Genomic DNA, 21,868 nt, shown 5'->3' with positions numbered 1-21,868 from the left:
CAGCAGGCCAAGCAGCATCAGCTCCTATGATGCTGCTTGGCCTGCTGTGTTCATCCAGCCCTGCACCTTGTTGTCTTACATTTTCATCCAAGTCATTTATATATATCACTAATAGCAGAGGTCCCAGTACGGATCCCTGTGGAACACCACTAGCCACGGACCTGCAGCACCCTTCCACCACTACCCTTTGTCTTCTATGGGCAAGCCAATTCTGAATCCAACTGGCCAAGACACCCGGGATTCCATGCATCTTAATCTTCTGGATGAGCCTACCGTGAGGGACCTTGTCAAAAACCTTACTAAAATCCATATAGACAACGTCCACTGCTCTATCCTCATCAATCACCCTTGTCACCTCCTTGAAAAATTCGATCAAGTTAGTAAGACATGACCTACCCTGCACAAAGCCATGCTGACTGTCCCTAATTAGAACAGGCTTTTCCAAATGCATGTGAATCCTATCCCTAAGAATTCTCTCCAACAGCTAGTGGCTAACGAGGATACAAAGATCTTGGTCAAGGCCCTAGAAATCTCCTCTCTTGCCTCTCTCAATAACCTGAGGCAGATACCATCCAGCCCTGGGGAATTAATGCTCTTCAAGAGCCCCAACAACACTTCTTTCTTGATCTCAAAATGCCCTAGCACATTAGCATGCTGCACACACATCTCACTATCCTCCATACTTTTCTCCTGGGTGAATACCGATGCAAAGTACTCATTTAGGATCTTGCCAACATCTTCTGTCTCCAAGCACAAGTTCCTTCCGTAATGCTTGAGTGGCCCAATCTTCTTCCTAGTTATCCTCCTGTTTTTAATGTATGTATAGAATGCTTTGGGATTCTCATTTCATGGCCCCTTCCTGCTCTGCTAATTCCCTGCTTGAGTTCTTTCCTGCTTTCTTTATATTCCTCAGGCCCACTCCGATTTTAGCTTCCTAAACCTTATGTATGCTAGTTTTTTCCCTTTTGACTACATTCACAACCTCTCTTGTTATCCAAGGGTCCCTTACCTTGCTATCCTTGTCCTTCCTCCTTACTGGAACATGCCAGTCCTGAACTTTGATCAGTCGGCCTTTAAACAACTCCCACATGTCAAATCTGGACTTGCCCAATAAAAGTTCCTCCCAGTTAACACTCCCTATCTGAAGTATGCTATTCTATAGTTCTATGACATTGTCTTTACAGATAGAAAGCAGTGAAATGGCTTTAACTACGACTGGCTGTTCCTGTCTTTTATCCCGTGGCCCATTCAGAACTGAAATTACTTCAATCGTCCGACTATGAAGAGTGCTGGGTTTTACTCTGTCACAAATAAAATCCCAAAGCTGTCCACAAACTGGGCTTTTCATCACCTTGACTAGCCTGTTTATTGCTGTGGCCATCAGCTTTAGCCTCTGAGTTGAGACCTTGTGACTCTGACTCCCTGAGGCAGTGCTGCACTGTCAGAGGTCCTTTCTCTCAAACTTGTAACTGTCAATGAATTTTAATGAACCTTGATCATTACAGGAAGGAGAGAAGGGGAATTATCTACAATGCTCCGGTCTATATTAAAGGCAGATTATTTAGTCATTATTGCATTGCTGTTTGTGGGATATTGCTTCATTTGTGGTTTATTTTTGTGCTTTACCACTGAGTGTACCTCCAAAAGAAAAGTACATAATTGAAGAGAAAGTGCGATTAGAATCCCTACAGTGTGGAAACAGGCCCTTCGGCCCAACAAGTCCACACCGAACCTCAGAGCATCCCACCCAGATCCATCCCCCTATGACCCACCTAATATACACCCTCTACCTCCCTGAACACTACAGGGCAATTTAGCATGGCCAATCCGCCTAACCTGCACATCTTTGGACTGTGGGAGGAAACCGGAGCACCCGGAGGAAACCCACGATGGACCGCTATGAAATGTGCTAGGTAATGTAAGCAGGTCTTAGCTATCATATTAATGCATTTCTCCTTCTCCATCTCCAAGGCGTTAACAACATTTCTAAAGTTTCAAAGCTGAACACAATATTCTAACAGCAGCCTCTAAGGACCGTGTCTCTTTATTTTTGTGCTTTCTTAAAAAAAATGAATTGAAACAAGAACGAACTGTATGAAAACCAGTGTTTTGAAAGGATGGCTGCATATTTTGAAAATTAAGTAACCTGACACCTATGGCAAGCATCATAAGCAGCTGTTAGAATGAGCAGTGACTGAAGTGGTTGAAGATGAGCGGTAGCCAAGGGGTTCTGTTTTTGGTTGGTATTCTGGTTGGCAAGATATTAATTGACCTGTGGACTGGTGACCAGTTACAGATTGTCAAGGGCCTTTTGCTTGCCAACAATCACATGATTGGTTTTCAGGTAACTGAGCAGCTTGGAGCTGGGAACAGCTTACAGAGAACAAAATTGATCTCTACCAGCACAAGAGATGCCTCTCTGTTCTCTGCAGTCAAAACCCATGTTAAACTCAAAGACATCCAGTTTATCTTTCCTTCAGCAGTTGTCTTAAACTTTGACTGTTAACTAAAAAGTCAAAAACCTTTTAAAGGCAAACTAGCAACCCAATAGAATCATCCAGAGAAAAGTGACTAAGAAGCAACGTCCTGACCAGCATAAGGATAATTTCAGCAACGCTTGAATAGGAACGACTAAACTGTCTGCAAGTTTCCTTCTGCCCATAATCTATTTGTCCCTGTGTGTGTGTGTGTGTGTGTGTGTGTGTGTGCGGCGTGTGTGTGTGTCTGTGTCTGTGTCCGTGTGTGCGTGTGTGTGTCTGTGTCTGTGTGTGTGTGAGAGGGGGTGAGTGTGTGTGTGTGTGTTTGTGTGTGTGTGTATGTGTGAGAGAGGGGGTGAGTGTGTGTGTGTGTGTGTGTTGCACGCACACGTGTGAGGAGGTGATAATTTAAGGATTTGGAGTTTTAATTAGTAGTGTTATATGCTGACAGTTTATACCATTGGATAGTGTTTAATTACCAGCAATAAATAGTAATTCTTGTTCAGTACCGAGCTATTCATTCTTTCTATTAACCTGGGTCTGAAAATTAGGTAAATTTGGGAATTTTATTTACTTATTTTAAAATATTTTACATTTGTGATCATTCCATGACTAACGGAGCTTAGTTTCCAGTGTTCTACTGCAGGGATCCATGACAAACCTAACTGAGAGCTTGTGCAGGTTTAGCATTCGCAAGGTTGCTATCTGACATAGGTACAGCCAGGGGTACATTAGAGTGCATCATTGAAGTATGCTTCTATAAGTTGACAACTCTTTAAATTCCCAACCTCAATTTATTTCTGAGATAAGCAACATTATAAAACCTCACAGGAAGTAACTGGCTTCTCTCTCAATGTCTGGGATGTAACCCGTGACAATAGACATAGTAGATGAAAAGGCTGTTTTATCAGGAATGATGAAATGGCAACAGTATTGTCAGAGGAGTTTCAAAGTACACCCTCTAAAGCCATGGCCTGCAACTACATTGTTACAGGCAAGTGTTTGCATATTGAATTTCCATTCTAAAAGCATACGTCATAAATGTTTTTAATGTTAAATGTTGAGATAAAACCATGACCTAAAATTATAACAATAGGAAGCAGTGCAGGATGTGTCTGAATACATAACCTTTTTCAAATAATATATAGTTACTTGATAGTGCAGAACCTAAACATTACTGAGAAAAAAAAAACTGGATGTCAAAGCTGTACAGCTTCTACTCATCAGGACTGAATGCAAGAATGACAAATTTCAAAAAGAACAACAATTTATGTTGCATATGGAATAGATGCTGATTAGTTGGCAAGTCGACTCTGATTGGTCAAAATATTGTCATTGGGAATGGACCAGGACACTATTGCTCCTTGGGTTTTTGAGATTTGCTTATTTTATAAAGGTACAATACCTCGATACATTCCTTTCTCTACATATATTCAGCTTCTAGCAAGGGTCAGTGAGGTGTATTGGGAGCCAAATTGATAATCTTAAATCAATTGTGCTGTAATACGTAACACACTTGGAATTGTTCAAAATGTGTTTTCAAATTCCTGAATCACATCGATCTCTTGACATTATGTTCTGAATTTTACAAGCATGAGTTGGTAATCCGCTTATTACAAACATCTGAAGGGATGTGCTGTTTGATGTTTGATCTGTCACCCATTGAGACATAGATCTTATATACCTGGCATCACACTAGCATTGGAAATAACATTATTCACTTGTGTAGTGCAAAAAACATATGTTTGATTCAATGGCAATATCTGGTTAGTTGAAATCACCACTTGTGTTGCTACTGATTAAGGATTTTTGAGATGCCTTCCCCTCCTGGGATAATCTGAAGTAGATTGGGCACCTTTCACATCTGAAACTGGTAGCCTTCTGTCCACGGGTATGTGCCACATCCAATGTGCAATGGGATTGAGCTATTCGATGCCAGAGTGTCGAAATAATGCTGAGCCTACCGTCCTCATAGGCATGGAATACCAGGTCATCACCACTCCGTGTGTTAACAAAAATCTCTACCTCACATTCAAACTCAAAACCATAAATCTGTGTCTCTGAGTCTCTGTCCCATTAGCCAGTAGGGATAATTATCCCTTGTGTAGCTTCTACCTGTCATAATCTTCTACACACAGGAAATCACTGTCTGAGGCTTTGGCATCCTTAACTCAAGTGCTTTTCAGTAAGTTCACCCAAAGCGCACAGTCATGTTGCACTTTGTGTGGTATCCTGTTTTGTGCTGCCAATGTGTGGCCCGTTTCCTGGGAATGCTCAAGGTTTGAGAAATGAAAGATCCACTAAAGGCAATGAGTATTTTCCACTTGGACTCTTAAAGTCAAAACACACCAGTTCAGCATCCAGGTTTGATGATGAAGTTCAGATGTCACCTGTGTGTATCCATTCTGGCTGGTTTATTTTCTGTACAAGACCAGTGTCCCTACCTCTGAGCCAGGGCACACAGATTCAAGTCCCACCTCCTCCAGAGGAACGTCACAATATCTCTGAGCAGGTCAATTAGAAAATGTCCAGAAGTTCTACTTGTGTCCATGGAGGCAAGAGCAGGCCATCAGGGGTGGTAACTGTTGCAATGGAAGGAGACTTTTATAGCCTCGGTGTTAGGTGTCCTTGGTCACCCATTGTAGGCCATTGTCTGATGAAACTCAAACATTCGAGTCTCTGTCGTGTGCTCGATATTCACATAAGGGAATAAAGCACAGAAGTTGCTCAAAAACATGGCAACTCAGTTCCTCCTTTTTGGGTACGTAATTGGATATGGATACTTTGCAGGTTGTGATTTGAACAACATTGCCAGTTATTTCACTGCTAACAGTCTCCCACTTTTGACCGAAGCTGGATAGATCTTCCTCTGTCTGGATAATCCCTCCACCTACTCACTAAATGGTTTCCAATACATACAGCTGACTGTTTCAGGCTAGCTATTAGTGACACTTTCTCAGTGTGAATTTGACTCTAACCAGGTGTAATACAGTTCCCACACTGTTACAGGAATGCAATGCAGTTCCCACACTGTTGCAGGAATGCAATGCAGTTCCCACACTGTTGGCAGGAGTGTAATGCAGTTCTCACACTGTTACAGGAATGCAATGCAGCTCCCATAGTGTTACGGGAATGCAATGCAGCTCCCACACAGTTACAGGAATGCAATGCAGCTCCCACACTGTTAAAGGAATGCAATGCAGCTCCCATACTGTTACAGGAATGCAACGCAGTTCTCATACTGTTACAGGATTGTCATGTGGTTCCCACACTGTTACAGGAATGCAATGCAGTTCCTACGTTGTTATTATGTTATTTTGAGGGTGCGATGCAGTATCACTGCCACATTGCCCCAGTCCTTATCAAAGAAGCAGAGCCATTATGAGAATGTTGTGGCCCTTGCGGTTCTTTCTGTTTCTGTTAATACTTTGTGAAGTGAAACCTTGCCATAATCTTGCCCAGTCCCCTCCTTACTTTGGGATTGGAACATTCAGAAGTGTTCGTATTTCCATCCTACACCTGGGATAGAGTGTGGACGGGAGCATTGAGAGTAAAATGAATGGTGTGATTGCTTCCACTGGCAGTGAGATTCAGGCTCAAACTAGTTCATACCAATACACTGGAGAAATCTGCTGAACTGAGCCTTTACCACAGCACAAGTGAAATATGTGGAATCACAAATAAAAGGTCATTAACTTACCTTGGTACAGGCTCCGAAAGGTTTAGCCCCACATCCAAGCTTGGAATGAGTGGCATGATTTCTGAGCCAATTTGTACATAGCAGCAGTTCTGTGGGGGTTTATCTTTCACAATATTAAATTGTCCTAATCATATCTAACAATTGTGTTATCCTCCTTTCCCTTAACTGACTGATTTATTCTTTAATGATGAAGTGCTTCAGACACTTGTTCTGGGGCAGGGTGGATTGTGGGGTACATGTCATAGCTCACACAAAATAGTTCTTCCGTTGCCTGTCCTAAATCTCTTCAGTGCTTGTATTAACGGTGGTTCATTGATTGCTGCTAATCCATGTGAGTCAGAAGGTTGTGAGGTTTAATTCCAATCCAGAGTTTTGGTCATATAGTGCCGTTTAATGCTCCAATGCATTACTACTGCAGTGTTGCCCTTGCAAAGGTGCTGACTTTCAGATGAGGCATTAAGTGAGGATTTTCTCTGTGGTCTCTGCTGGATGTTATCCCATGACATAATTTTGAAGCATAGGATAGTTATTGTTCTGTATCATGAAGTAGTTATCCTTCAACCAATATTGCCTCGAAAATACATAGATCACCTGGTTATTATTTCATTACTGGTTTGTGGAATCCTGCTGTGCACAAAGGGCCCACCATATATTCCGTGTTGCAATGTTGACTGCACTTCAAAAGTACACCGTGGTCCTAAAGCACATTGGAACATCCTGAGTTGTAAGTTCTGAACCTTTTTACAATCAGGTCTCCAGTTTCAATTTGATCCAAACCAGTCGTCAAGACAGAAAGCCAAGGAACCTTCCTTTTTGGGTAGAGTTTATTGACTACTCAGCGTTACAGTTCTTTCCACACCCCAGTGATACAGGTACATCCTTTACTACTCCATCAGCTGTTTCTCCTCAACCACGAGTAAAGATATCAACAGACTTCACAATGTGACTAACCAATCATTTACATCTGGAGTGGGATCAAAGTCCAGAATCCTAGCTGTTTGTGGCAAAGTGGTAGTGTCCCTACCTCTGAGGCAGAAGGTCTGGATTCAAGTCTCAGTCTGACCTGGAGGTGTGTTGGAACAGATCAATTAAAAATGATTAGAATGAGCAACCGTTCGAGGCCTGAATGCTACTGACTGAGGGCTGCAGTTGATAAAAATTAATGCAGAGAATTGCGATAATACTTGTTGGGGTCTATGTAAAGAATGCAGGGGTAGACAGACAAATGTGAAAGATGCTGACGAATCTCCATAAACAGAGGATTGGGGCATAAAAGCACGAATAGTTTGAGTTTTATAATCAGGGTGTAAGAACATGACAGCAACAATGAAAGATTAATTTGTAAATTACGACAATTAAAAGTGCCCAAACAAAGGCACTTGCTGTAGCCATCGCTGCAATAAATCTGCGTGGAAAGCTAAAATATATCAATCAACTCCGACAGAAACATCTCTCGTTTCTTGTTATTGGCCAGCAAAGAATGTCCGGAGTTCTTTGGAAAGAATTTGTACTGAATAATGATAAGTTTTAGTAAGTGCCTTTCACGGTTTTGCTACTCCTTCATTGCAGGTGAAATGTCACCTGAACATATTGCAGTTCCATGCTGTTACAGGAATGTAATGTAGTTCTAGACTAGTAACTGGACTGGTAACCCATTAGGCTGATGGTCTGGAGATTTGGGTTCAAATCTTGCTATGATAGCTGGTGGAATGAATGTGGAGCCAATTAATTAGTCTGGGATTGAAAGCTGGTCTCAATGATAGCATCCGGGAGAATTATAGAATCATAGAATCCCTCCAGGGTGGAAACAGGCCTTTCGGCCCAACAAGTCTATACTGACCCTCAGAGCATCCCACCCAGACCCATCCCCCTATAAACCACCTAATCTACACATCCCTGGGTACTATAGGACAATTTAGCAAGGCCAATCCACCTAGCCTGCACTGTGGGACTTTGGATCTTTGGACTGTGGGAGGAAACCGGAGCACCCGGAGGAAACCCACGCAGACACGGAGGAGAATGTGCAAACTCCACACAGACAGGCGCCCGAGGGTGAGATCGAACCCGGGTCCCTGGTGCTGTGAGGCAGCAGTGCTAACCACTGAGCCACCGTGCCGCCCCCGCCTCCATATCGAACCGAAGCGAGAATCGTACCTCTAGACCAACGAGCCAGCCGCTAATTAATCTTTCATTATTTGCTCTCATGTTCTCACGCCCTGCTTATAAAATTTAAATTATTTGTGCTTTTATGCCACGATTCTCAGTTTATGGAGATTCACTAGCATCGTTCACATTTGTGTGTCTAACCCCCTACCCTCAACATTCCATTGATTGCTGCAAAACAGGAAGTGCTGGAGGAAATTCAGCAGATCTGGCAGCATCTGAAGACAGGCAAAGTTAACATTTTGAGTCCAGTAACACTTCATCAGAACTAGGGCATTCTTACTAGTCTGCCCTACAGGTGACTACATGTTGACTTGACTCCAATCACCCTCTGGAATGGCCTAGTAAACCATTCAATTTAAGGACAATTAGGGATGGGCAACAAATGTTTGTCCTGCCAGTGATATGCATGAAAGAATGCAAAAATAAAGTCTCAGATTTTGTTCCTTCCCTACTGTTGTCCATGCTTTCAGCTGCCAGGGCCCCATGATCTGATGAAGGGGCCTATAACCGAGCTTACATGCCGCCAGAGCTCCATGAAATCTCAGTCCTTTTAACTTCCCTACCTATCTATCCCTCCCTCCCATTGTCAGGAGCTGCACTTGTTAGGGAAAGATCAAGCACTAACACCCAACTATTTCCCTTCTTTCCTCTGCCCCCTCTTCCCTTCACAGCTACTGTGCTTATTTCCGAATGAAGCAGGTCAGTCCCTCCTGCCGACTTGGGCTACGGACTAGCCAACTGTTCCGGGAGAAATACGTGTGTGTGGAGTGCCAAGGAGAAGCCATGGGGATCAGAGATCGTTGTGAAGGTGATGGGCTGGAAGGAACCAGGTAAGGAGCAATCTGTTTCATGTCTAGCATGAAGAAATCATAATTAATGACTGCATAGGGTTCCTATTAACTAAAGAGGTACGGTTTTGTACTGAAGACATTTCATCAAACTGTGTCAAAGTCTTTCAACATTTCCTGATATTTTTGCCCTTATTCTATCAGTACTATTTAACCAATGTATTTATGATCTACTGCTTTGAATGTTGGCTCAACCGCATAGAGTCACAGAGCACAGAAACAGACCCTTTGGTCCAACTCGTCCATGCCAATGAGGCATCCCAAACTGAACTAGTCCCATTCTCCTGGATTTGGTCCATATTCCTTTAAACCTTTCCTATTCGTGTATCTGTCCAAATGTCTTTTAAATGTTGTAATTGTACCGGCCTTTACCACTTCCTCTGACAGTTCATTCCATACACGCACCGTCCTCTACGTGAAAAAGTTATCTCTCAGATTCCTTTTAAACCTTTCCCCTCTCACCTTAAACCTATGCTCTCTTGTTTTGGACTCCCCCAGCCTGGGAAAAAGACCTTGACTGTTCACCTTATCCATGCCCCTCATGATTTTATAAACCTCTATAATGTTACCCCTCAACCTCCAATGCTCCAGAGAAGCTGTCCCAGCCTATCCAGCCTCTCCTTATAACTCAAACCCTCCAGTCCCATAACATTCTCGTAAATCTATTTTACACCCTCTCAAAATTAACAACATCCTTCCTGTAGCAGCGTGACTAGAATAATAAGAAATATTCTGAAAGTGTCCTGACTAATGTTCTGTACAGCCACAATTTGACATCCCAACTCCTGTACTCAATGCTCTAATTGATTTAGGCAACATGCCAAATGCATTCTTCATCACCCTGTTTACCTGTGATGCCACTTTCAAGGAACTATGTACCTGAACCTCTTGGTCTGTCTGTTCAACACCAGTCCCCATGGCTCCACCATTAACTGTGTAAGTCCTGCCCTGGCTTGTCTGACCAAAATGCAACACCTCACATTTATCTAAATTAAACTCCATCTGCCATTCCTCAGCCCACTGCTCCAGTTGATCAAGATCTCCTTGTACTCTGAGATAATGCTCTTCACTGCCCACTATGCCACCGATTTTGGTGCCATCCGCAAACTTACTAACCACGTCTCCGATATTCTCATCCAAACCGTTTATATAAATGTCAAACAGTGGACTCCACATTGATCCTTGCAGCATAACGTTGGTCACAGGCCTCCAGCCCAAATAACATCCCTCTACAACCACCCTCTGTCTCCCTCCTTCAAGCCAATTTTGCATCCAATTGGCTAGCTCTCCCTATTTCCCATGTGATCTAACAATCCCGGTGTGCTTTGTCAATACTGAAGGTGAGGTATTTATTAACAGGACCTATCACTTCTTTGCTCTCAATTACAAGTTGCCTATTTATCTCTCAGTCATCTGAACCCAATCTTTGGTTATCATTTTACCGCTGTACCTACTATAAATGGACTGTGTGTCTGTGTGTCTGTGTGTCTGTGTGTGTGTGTGTCTGTGTGTCTGTGTGTCTGTGTGTGTGTGTGTGAGTGTGTCTGTGTGTGTGTGTATGTGTGTGTGTGAGTGAGTGTGTGTCTGTGTGTTTGTGTGTGAGTGAGTGAGTGAGTGTGTTTGTGTGGGTGTCTCCATTTAATACGCCCTCGACCCCTTCCAAACCTCTTGTTTTGCTTCTCTTTGTAAACTCCCAAGGATTGGGTATAATGCTGGCCCAGTTTGCATTTACTGTAAACAACACCATTTCTGTGACTAGATTTCATTGCTGACTATGGAAATGATACCTGGTAAGGTCCCAGACCTTTTTTAAGGTGGCCAGCCATACTTGGAGAGTGCCCTGGTTATGTAATAAATCCACCTTTAGAGCCTCTTGTTCGGATTGTCTGCCTCTTCCAATATTCCGGATTAGAGTGGTAATGTCGCCTACATACATCAGACAAAACTGATGAGAGACTCACTGAGCTTAGGTAGCCAGCTGAGATACCAGGGTATACCCACTAGTGCGTGATATGAGCTCGTTGGAGACTTGGCTGAAGACACTCTGGGAATCAACTAAGACTTACTCACATTTAAAACAAGAACGTACAGCCAGCAATGACGCAGAGGTAGGAGTGCGTTCACAGAAATCCCCCATATATTGCTATAGTGATTGAGCGTTTAGTGTCAGTGTCAGCTTCAGTTCTGACTTTAGAATTAAGATGCATTTACTCCAAAGCTAAACCACAAGCAATCAGTGCTACAGTTGCTTTGTAAAGTACCGTGAAATTACCATCTAATTGTTTTAAAAAACTGGATGACTTGGACTAGCCTCCATGTGACTCCAGACCCACAACAATGTGGTTGACTCTTATCTGTCCCCTTGCAATGGGCCTAATAATCTCCTCAGTTCAAGGACAATTCGAGATGGGTAATCAATGTGAATACGTTTGCATGTTGGATATATCACTGGATGAGTAATGTAGAGAATGAGTCCAAATCTCATTATTGTGATTTGTCAATTTGAATCCTTCTTTGCGTAAGTTGGATTGTTGTAATAACCCTAATTGGTTTGCTAACATTCTTCAACTTGAGAACCTGCTATCTAGGCCAACTTACAAATTACAACTGACTCCAGCTCTGCATCAAAGCCGTGAACTCTCAACTGGCCCAGCAAACCACTCACTTATGTAGAATTTTTTTCATTCTTCTGTGGTATGCGGATGTCAGTGGTAAGGCCAGCATTTGCTACCCGTCTCCAAACGTCCTTAAAGTGAGGAGCATATTAGGCCCATTGCGAGGGGGCAGATAAGAGTCAACCACATTGCTGTGGGTCTGGAGTCACGTGGAGGTCAGCCCAGTTTTTTTAAACAATTGGATAGTAATTTCACGGTCAACACTACATCGACTAGCTTTATATTCCTGAATTATTAGTTGAACTTAAATTCCACCAACTGCTATGATGGGACTTGAACACATGACCCCACAGCCTTAGCCTGGGCCATTTTACCACTGTGCCACTGCCTCCACTATATGAAGGCAATGAAGGGTTGTCAGTAAATGGTAGCCTTAACCATATCCAGACAATGAATTTTAGGGAGATATAATGAATTTAGGAACACAGGAACAGGAGTAGGCTGTTCAACCCCCACCTTCCTGTTCCGCCATTCAATGAGGTCATGGCTAATCTGTAGCGTAACTCCATATTCCTGCCTTTGGCCCATATCCCTTAATGCCTTCATTCAACAAAAAATGTATCTATCCTAGATAAATGCTCAAGATAGCTCCATGTTTGTGCCCCTGGTTTTCCTAAAGCCATCTTTGTGCGTGGATCTTTCTTTCCTCTCTAGAACGTTCTGGATAGCGGCCTCCAATGCTGCCTGCCACGGATCATGGGTACGTGAATCTCTACGTGAAACTTGTCGCTGTCCCCCCCAGTCGCTGATCTTCGTTTAATGCTGTTCTGGATCTGACACATAACCCCAAAGGGCAACAGAAGTCAGCTTTGGGGACCCACAGAGAGGAGGGCCTGTGCAGTGCTATTGTGACTCGCTGGACTCCATCATTTGGCAATAAGATGGGAGACTTGTAAAAAAAAAGACTGAAGGAGAGACTATATAACCTTGCTGCATGCTATTTACCTCAATATCCTTCCACGTAAGCACATGCAGAGTCTTATAACCTCACAACTGAACAATGAAACTCTCAAAGCACAAAGAGAACAGCTAAGAACCTTTAAACCTTTTACCTCTGAAACTCTGCTGAAAGCTACCTCCATAAACACACTTGCGTTTATTAAAAAAACCAAAAAAAATCTACTATTTTCTACTATTTGTCAAGTTTTGTTTTTAATTGTCTATCCATATGCTATGTAACTGGGAACAGCAAAAATGGGAATGTTTAGATGCAAATACTGAATATTATTTAAAATTACTTTTGAATAAATCCATTATCATTACGATACTGGCTACATTTACATTTTTTCAGGTCTAATGTTGCTGCACCTGTACGAGGCTGATCCCAGGTACGGAAGGACTGTCTTATGAGGAGGGGTTGAGTAAGTTGGGCCTGTACTCATTGGATACAAAACCGAAAGAACTGCGGATGCTGTAAATCAGGAACTAAAACAAAGTTGCTGGAAAAGCTCAGCAGGTCTGGCAGCATCTGTGAAGAAAAAAACAGAGTTAACGTTTCGGGTCCGGTGACCAATGAGAAATGACCAATGAGGTTCTGAGGAAGGGTCACCGGACCCGAAACGTTAACTCTGTTTTTTCCTTCACAGATGCTGCCAGACCTGCTGGGCTTTACCAGCAACTTTGTTTTTGTTTCTGTACTCATTGGCGTTTAGAAGAATAGGAGGCGACCTTATCGAAAACAAGAAGATTTTTAGGGAACTTGACAGGGGGCTGTCCCTTGTGGAAGAGTCCAGGACCAGAGGCTGTAAGCTCAGAATAAGGTACAGAACATCTAAAACAGAGATGAGGAGGAATTTCTTCTCTCAGAGGGTTCTGAATCTGTGAAATTCTTTACCACGGAGGGCTGTTGAGGCTGGGTCATTAAGTATATTCGAGGCTGAGAGAGCTTTTTAATCAGTAACAGAATCAGGGATATGGGGAAACAGCAGGAAGATGGAGTTAAGGAATACCAAATCAGCCATGATCTCATTGAACGGCAGAACAGACTCAATGGGCTGACTGGCCCAAAGCTACTTTCTATATCTTTATTAATAAGGCAGTGCTTTAAAGGGCTCGTCCTATCAGGGCTCTTTTCCCATAGCCCTATGTGTCATCAGCCCTCCAATACTATCCTAAGAAAGGAACTTAATGCCAGGCTTAATTAGGAAACAGAAGTCTAGAGTGGGTGGAGAACTGTCATGTGTTGTGACTTTCTCTGGATTGGCCAGTTGGTGACCATCCATATGTGAACTGAGAATGGCATCTTAATCTGGGGAGAGGTGTCAGTCAGAGGTTGCCCAATCTGGAAGCAGGATGCCATGGCAGATCAGCAAGGGAGAAGTCACAGATGTGCTCAATACCTCAGAGATATGCAGAGATGACACCCACCAGACTCTCTACGGAAAGAGAAACTCTTTCCATTGGTGGGGGGTCAAAAAACAGAGGTGGTTGGCGAAAGAACATAGAGGTGACATGAGGAAAGATTGGGAATGGTTATGATATGGATAGCTTTCTGTGTTCATCCAGCTCTACACCTTGTTACCTCATGATATGGATTGAACCTTGTTAACATTTCTGCCTGGGGTGTGGGCATCGTTGGCCAGGCCAGCAGTTATTTCTCGCTGTGAATGGCCTTCATCAAGCTGATATAATAAAACCAAGAACTTCAGATTCTGGAAATCCGAAACAAACAAAAACAGAAACTGCTGGAGAAACTGAGCAGTTCTGGCAGCATCTATGAAGAGAGAGAAACAGTGTTAACATTTCAGGTTCTGTGACCCTGCTCTGAAGAAGATAACTGCATTGCAACAGACCAACCTAGAAGCTTACGGAAGAACTTAATACAAAAGAACAGGAAGTGAACTAACAACTTGGCTTTTCTGACAGAAAACAGCCGTGAACACTTCAGCCTTGTCTCCTCTTCTGGAGAGTGGGGGCTGTGTGAGGGTTGTCAGATTGAGTGGGGAAAGGATGATGGAGAGAACAGTGAAGAACTTGACAGGGGGATGAATCGAAGAGATTGAAGATCAGATCTGGGTCCGTGTAGAGAGATCAAAGGCTGAGGCATATTTTTTATTCTTGCAAGGGATCCAGGTGCCACTGATACAGCCGACACTTGTTGCCCATCGTTAATGTCCCTTGAACTGAGTGGTTTGCTGGGGCATTTCACGGCCGGTTAAGAGTCAATTACAATGGTAATGGCCTGGAGTCACATGTAGATCGGAACCTAAACTGAGCAGGTTATTGCTGAGTAAGTGCTGTTAACAATCCATTTAATCTCTCTGCCAAGGATTGAGTTTAGACCAAGGATGGCAGATAAATTTACCCTAATGGGTATTAGTGAACCAGGTAGGTTTTCCAACTGATTCATGTTCAGCATTACAGAGACTAGCTTTATTTATTGAATTTAAATTCCACAGTAGAATTTGAACCAATATCTGCAGGCATTAGAATTAGAATCCCTACAGTGTGGAAACAGGCCCTTCAGCCCAACAAGTCCATGCCGAACCTCAGAGCATCCCACCCAGATCCATCCCCCTATGACCCACCTAATATACACCCTCTACCTCCCTGAACACTACGGGCAATTTAGCATGGCCAATCCGCCTAACCTGCACATCTTTGGACTGTGGGAGGAAACCAGAGCACCCAGAGAAAACCCACGCAGACACGGGGAGAATGTGCAAACTCCACACAGACAGTCGCCCGAGGCTGGAATCGAACCCGGGTCCCTGGCGCTGGGAGGCAGCAGTGCTAACCACTGTGCCACTGTGCCACCGTGTCGCCCATTAGCCTAGGCCTCTGTAAAAGCAGACCCTTACCATTGTATCAGTGACTTCTGGAATCTGTGAGAGGGAATTAGAGTCTGTCAGGGAGGGTGGAGGAGAGGAGAAAGGAGGCTGGAGGGATTGGAGAGGGTTGGGGACTGACAGTGAACTAGCAGTCTGGGAGGGAGAACAGAGCCAATGCTTGTGGCCATGTGGTGACCTGGAATTTTAAAACAAAATCCACCTAACTCTCCAACTCACATAAATCTTTCCTCGACACAGCAAAGTGGGAAGAGAAATCTATGTTAAAATCTCCAGACACAGTGTTCAAAAGCTGCGCCGTACAGTTCAATATCATATGTTGTCAATCCTTTGACCCCAGCAGATATTGAAAAGGAGATTGAGAAGGGACAGATCCTCCACTATGACAGATGCCTGTACAACACATTAACTCTTCAATAGCAAATTCTGACTTGCATAATTTATACAATCAGAAAAATCTGTGGATGTTTAGCAATTATCAATAGAATTAGCAAAAGGGCCTTCTAACTCGATGGGTACAAAATCTTAATGAAGGCTCTTGTGGAGTAGTGATAGTATCCCTACCTCTGACCTAGGGTAATCTGAGTTCAAGTCCCAACTGCTCTTGAGGTGTACAATAACATCTCTGACCAGGCTGCTTAGGAAATATCTAAAATATCTATACGCGACTCAGGAGAACAGCTGAGTTGCTGTGAATTTGGCTTCAAGACCAAGCTACATTAATTGTGTTCCGTTCTGGTTGCCTCATTATAGGCAAGATGTGAAATCTTTAGAGAGGGTGCAGAGGAGATTTACCAGGATGCTGCCTGGACTGGAGGGCAGGTCTTATGAGGAAAGGTTGAGGGAGCTAGGGCTTTTTTCATTGGAGCGAAGAAGGATGAGAGGTAGCTTGATAGAGGTATACAAGATGATGAGAGGCATAGATACAGCAGATAGCCAGAGACTTTTTCTCAGGGCAGAAATGACTATTACGAGGGGACATAATTTTAAGGTGATTGGAGGAAGGTATAGGGAGATGTCAGAGGTAGATTCTTCACACAGAGAGTGGTGGGCGTGTGGAATGCGCTGCCAGCAGTGGTAGTGGAGTCAGATATGTTAGAGATTTTTAAGCGACTCTTGGATAGGCACATGGAGGATAGTAAAATGTAGGGTGTGCAGGGTGATTTGATCTTAGTAGGGTAATAGATTGGCACAACATCGTGGGCCAAAGGGCCTGTACAGTGCTGTACTGTTCTATGTTCTATATTCTAAATCGATGTTGTCCTCTCAGTGCAGGCTACAACATCAAAGGAGCCCAGGTAGGAATGACATATTAAAGCTGGCCCTTCCTCTCAGATCGACACAAAAAACAACTTCCAGTGTCATTTCAGAGTAGGGGAAATCACCCTGCTGTCCTTGCTTGGTATTAATTCCACAATCAATATTGGCCATCGTTCAACAGGCAAAACGTACAGACATACAAATTAGGAACACAGCTAGGGGCCTCCACGCCTGATCCACCAAGGTCACAGCTGATCTGAATATACCAAATTCCCATTTAAAACCTTCCATCCCCTCCCGTATCAAGAATCTCCTTTAGAAATATTCAAAGACTTACTTCTACCACCTTTTAAGGAAGAGAGTTCCAAAGGCTCTCACCCAAATGTTTTTCTCACCTGTTTTAAATGGCAATTCATCATTTTTAAACAGTGACCCCTAGTTCTAGATTCTCCTGCAACAGGAAACATCCTCTCTATATTGACCTGGTCAAGACCCCTCAGGATCTTGCATATTTCAATCAAGTCATCTCTTACTCATGTAAACTCCAATGGATGCCAGCCTAGTGTGTCTGCCATTTCCTCACAAGACAATCCACCAATCTTCTTAAGACAATCTTCTCTAAACAACTTCTAATGCATTTCCTTCCTTACTTGAGGAGACAAATACTGTACTCAGTACTCCAGATGTTGTCTAACTAGTGAAATGTGTCACTGTAGCATACCCTCCCTATTTTTGTATTCAATTCTGTTCGTAATATATGATAATATTCTATTAGCTATCCTAATTAAATGCACTACAACACCTCTGCATCTGACAATCATCTGCAATCTCTCAACATTGAGATACTTTTTTTTAAATTTCTCCTGTGAAAAATGGACTATTTCACATTTTACAATGTGGTGCTCAATTTGACAGATTTTTTTACCTATTCACTTAACCTAGTTATATCTTTCTGTAGCCTCCTTATGTCATAGAATGTGGAAGCAGGCCATTCAGTCCAAAAAGCCAACACTGATCCTCCAAAGAGTGTCACACCAAACCCACCCCTGTAACCCTGCATTTCCCATAACTAATCCACCTAACCTGCACATCCCTGGACACTATGGGCAATTTAGCATGGACAATCCACCTAGCCTACACATTTTTAGACTGTGGGAGGAAACCAGAACACCTGGAGGAAACTCACACAGACACAGGGAGAATGTGCAAACTCCACACAGGCAGTTGCCTGAGGGTGGAATTGAACCTGGGTCCCTGGTGCTGTGAGGCAGCAGTGCTAACTGCTGAGCCACCATCCCACCCCACTGTGTCCTTTAGACAATTTACTTTCTCACCCGTGTTTGTCTTGCTTTGGCCTTTTAGTTCATTATTTTTATTTTGTGTGGGAACTCGCTGGGCAAAAATAAAAAACAATGGCTGGGTTTCCAACATTAGAAGTGAGGTTCCATTCCGAAACGCTTTGGAAGGCCCTGAGCCCGCCAGAGGCGCTACAGAAATGCATGTCTTTTTCTCAAACAAAAAAAGAATGCAGTTGGAGTATAAAAAGATTCTAGTCATAACATAAACTCCAGACTGTTAAAAATCACTGCGTTCATTGGAGCACAACGCCATTGTACGGCTGTGTCAGCGTTACGCTTTCTTTCACAGCACTGGAGAAAGATTTGTGTCAGCCATGACTGATGAACCTGGCCTAACCTTTCCTGGCAGAGGGCTCAGTTCAGAAAAGGGAGGAATAGCCATCTCCAGGCTTGGTCCCTGATGCCTCATGACAGCAGTGGATTCAGTGATTATCCCTGCTGAAAGGAAGGGGGTTGGGCATTCCAATCCTCAAGGCCATTGTCATGAGCCAGGCACTGTTTGCTTTCACCAAGACAATTACGTTCAGAGAAAAGCTGTTCGAACTTCTACCCAGCACAACAGAGACTTCCGGTCGCAGGTTGCATGTGTCTGTCTGGCCGTTAGGCTAGCGGTGTCTTTCAACAGGAGTGAAATGTTGTACAACTGAACAGGGACAGCCACAGGAATTGTTCTTAACGCAAATTGCAGCAAAAAGCTGCATTCGTATTTTTAACGTGTAAAGCACTCCAAGATGCTTCGGAAAGCTTGAACCAGAAATAAGATGACTGGGAGCCAAAGAAGACAACAAAGTTTTGGTGACGCACTTAGGGCCTAAAGCGATATTGAAGAAGCGACAAAGAGATAGAGTGGTCACTATAGAGACACAGGAAAGTTGGCAAGGTACTCAATTGCTGTGGAAAATAAGATGAGAATAATTTTTTTATTCATTCACAGGATGAGGGTATCGCTGGCTATGCAGCATTTGTTGTCCATCCCTAATTGCCCAGAGGGCAGTTAAGAGTCAATCACATTACTGTGGGTCTGGAGTCACATGTAGGCCAGACCAGGTAAAGATGGCAGTTTCCTTCCCTAAAGAGACATTAGTGAACCAGATGGGTTTTTCCAACAATTGACAATGGATTCATGGTCACCATTAGATTCTTAATTCCAGATATTTATTGAATTCAAATTCCACCATCTACTGTAGTGGGATTTGAACCTGGATCCCCAGAACATTATCTGGGTCTCTGGATTAACAGTCCAGCACTAATACAACTAGGCCATTGCCTAGTGGTTTTTGACTGGGACAGACTAGATGGGCCAAATGACCTGCTTCTGTGTGGTAGACCTCGATGGTTCCATGGCTGAGATTGACAGCACAGAAAGAGGCCATTGTGTTGAAACCATCTAAAAGTGATTTACTTGGCTAATCTGAGCTTCCAGATCTTTCTTAGTAGCCCCATAGATTTCAGGCAGCGAGTTCCAAAACCCTGTCACTGTGTAAATGCATTAATTACTCTGCATCAATCTTCCCCCCACCCCACCTACTGACCCTCACTAATGGAAATAGGTCATTCCTATCCTCACATAGGTATTCCCTCAGTCTCTATTCCAATAACAAAGACATAACCTGCCAGTGGCGAGATGGAACTGGTATTGGAAGTGCAGGATTCAGAATCAGAGGGGCACAGAGTGTGGAGGGCTGTAGGGCTGGAATCACAGATTTGTTACAGTGCAACAAAAGGCCATTCAGTCCATCGTATCTGCACCAGCCCTCTGTGTATTTTGACTTGGTGCGGAAATCTAGCCTTTGCCCCATAACTCTGCACGTTGGGTGATTATTTCAATAGATGCAATACTCCCTTGAAAGCCTCAATTGAACCTGCCTCCACCACACATTCATGCAGTGTATTTCACACCCCACCTACTTACTGTGTGAAAAAGGTTACAGGGACAGGAAATGAACAAAGGATCTACAATTCTAACAATGTCAAATTTGAATTGTTGGTGGATTAGGAACAATTTGGTCACCAAGCCCAGGCATATGGGTGAGTTGGACCCTGATATGGATTGAGATACAGGCAGCAGTGCTATAGTGGCTGGAAGGCTGGTCAGGAGAACATTGGAATCATTGAAATTGAATGAACGCAAAGTGTGAATGTGCTACTGTACTCATATTTATCCATTCACGTTGTACTTACACATCAGCAGCTAAGATCACATATACTGTTTGTTTCTTTTCTCACATATAGAGAGCATGAGAATTACATATATCCTGTATCATTCTTACTGTCATTCATGCGTATTCCAAAGAGAGGTTTTTGGTTCATGGTAGACTTTGCATATTTCTCTAGCGTGTGCCATTTTTCTACTTTTCCAATAATTTCCTTCAATCTTGAAGCCATCCCACATTGATGGTCTCTTCCTCATTTAAAATTTTCCATCAACAGTAGCTCTTACAAATCCACTTCCTCTTGAAATGTATCTGACACAGACTCTGGCCTGTCCTCATTATTTCCCTGAAATTGTTTTGTTCATTCACTCCCTACAGCTTCTTACCATTCACTACTTTCTCTGTTGAGCAGATCCTTTCTGATCTTCTTCAAACCCATGTTTCAAAGCTGTTTAGCAAATTCGTCTTCGAAGATCCAACTTTCACAGATTTTTGATTGCCAAGCAAGTCAATGGTTAAGGAGGAGAGGTAAGCAAGAAAGTGGCATTAAGCTACAATCAGATCACCCATGATCATATTCAATGGAGAAGCAGACTCAATGGGCTGAATAGCCTCTTTCTTATAATCTCATGATACCATCTCTTTGCTTCCTTGGGTGGTCATGGCTCACATACAGCTCCCTGGGCACATGTGACAGCAGCAATTGGATACTCATATCCCACCCTGACATGGGCCACCTTTCAGTGACCATGTTGATCATTGAGGACTCAACACTTACACTCAAGCCAACCACATGTGCTTTAAGCCGTACACCGATTCGACAGTATTTTACACAAGGGATAGAATCAGTTCTTTCATTGGCACTTGAAGAGCAATCATCAACAAATCAAATCCTTTGGAAAGTGGGGTGTTGACAAGAGAAAACGTGCCAGAAGATGAGACCGTGAGTTGTACGTAAATGTCTGAAAGACATTAACATTTAAAATTAGTTGTTATTTTCTGACGCTCACCAGTTTATGGGAATGTTTCTTAGTCCTCATCCCCGCAGAGCAAGTCCCAAACCAAGTTGATAAAGACCTTCCGCTAAAAGGCCTATTATCTTCCTCAAAATTGATGTGCCTGACTATTATCTGAGGCGAGAGTATATTCTCTTCATTGCCGATTGCTGCTGTTTCTATTTCATGATGAGGTGGATAATTGCTAATAATTCATGACATTGCACCATAGTTGAATATAAAGTGTGTTTAAAATTAAAATGGTCCAGAGAGGTAGCAGTAAATTTAAGTCCTTCCTGTGCATTGAAAACTCATGGTTACCTTTGAGTAATACCTAATTCATGATTGCTGCTAACTATGTGCTTCTATCCTGCAAACATAACAGCAGGCCATTCAACTCATCACATCTTTGCAAGAGCAACTCAATGAGACCCACACCGCTGCCTTT

General features: G+C 43.1%; 1 protein-coding gene across 1 annotated transcript in view; it reads left to right on the top strand.

Annotated features, from left to right (window-relative positions):
- si:dkey-178e17.3 (somatomedin-B and thrombospondin type-1 domain-containing protein) overlaps nt 1–13,076 on the top strand; it is a 15,945-nt gene extending 2,869 nt beyond the window's left edge. Inside the window, exons 3-4 of the mRNA XM_048611751.1 lie at nt 9,015–9,173; nt 12,521–13,076. Of these exons, the coding sequence (XP_048467708.1) occupies nt 9,015–9,173; nt 12,521–12,626 (265 nt within the window). The 3' untranslated portion in view covers nt 12,627–13,076. The remainder of the gene's footprint in view (nt 1–9,014; nt 9,174–12,520) is intronic.
- Nucleotides 13,077–21,868: the final 8,792 nt, after the last annotated feature.

The sequence above is a fragment of the Rhincodon typus genome, chromosome 24, assembly GCF_021869965.1.
Source record: "Rhincodon typus isolate 14 chromosome 24, sRhiTyp1.1, whole genome shotgun sequence".
Taxonomy (NCBI): Eukaryota; Metazoa; Chordata; class Chondrichthyes; order Orectolobiformes; family Rhincodontidae; genus Rhincodon; species Rhincodon typus.
This window is presented reverse-complemented; position numbering and strand designations above follow the sequence as displayed.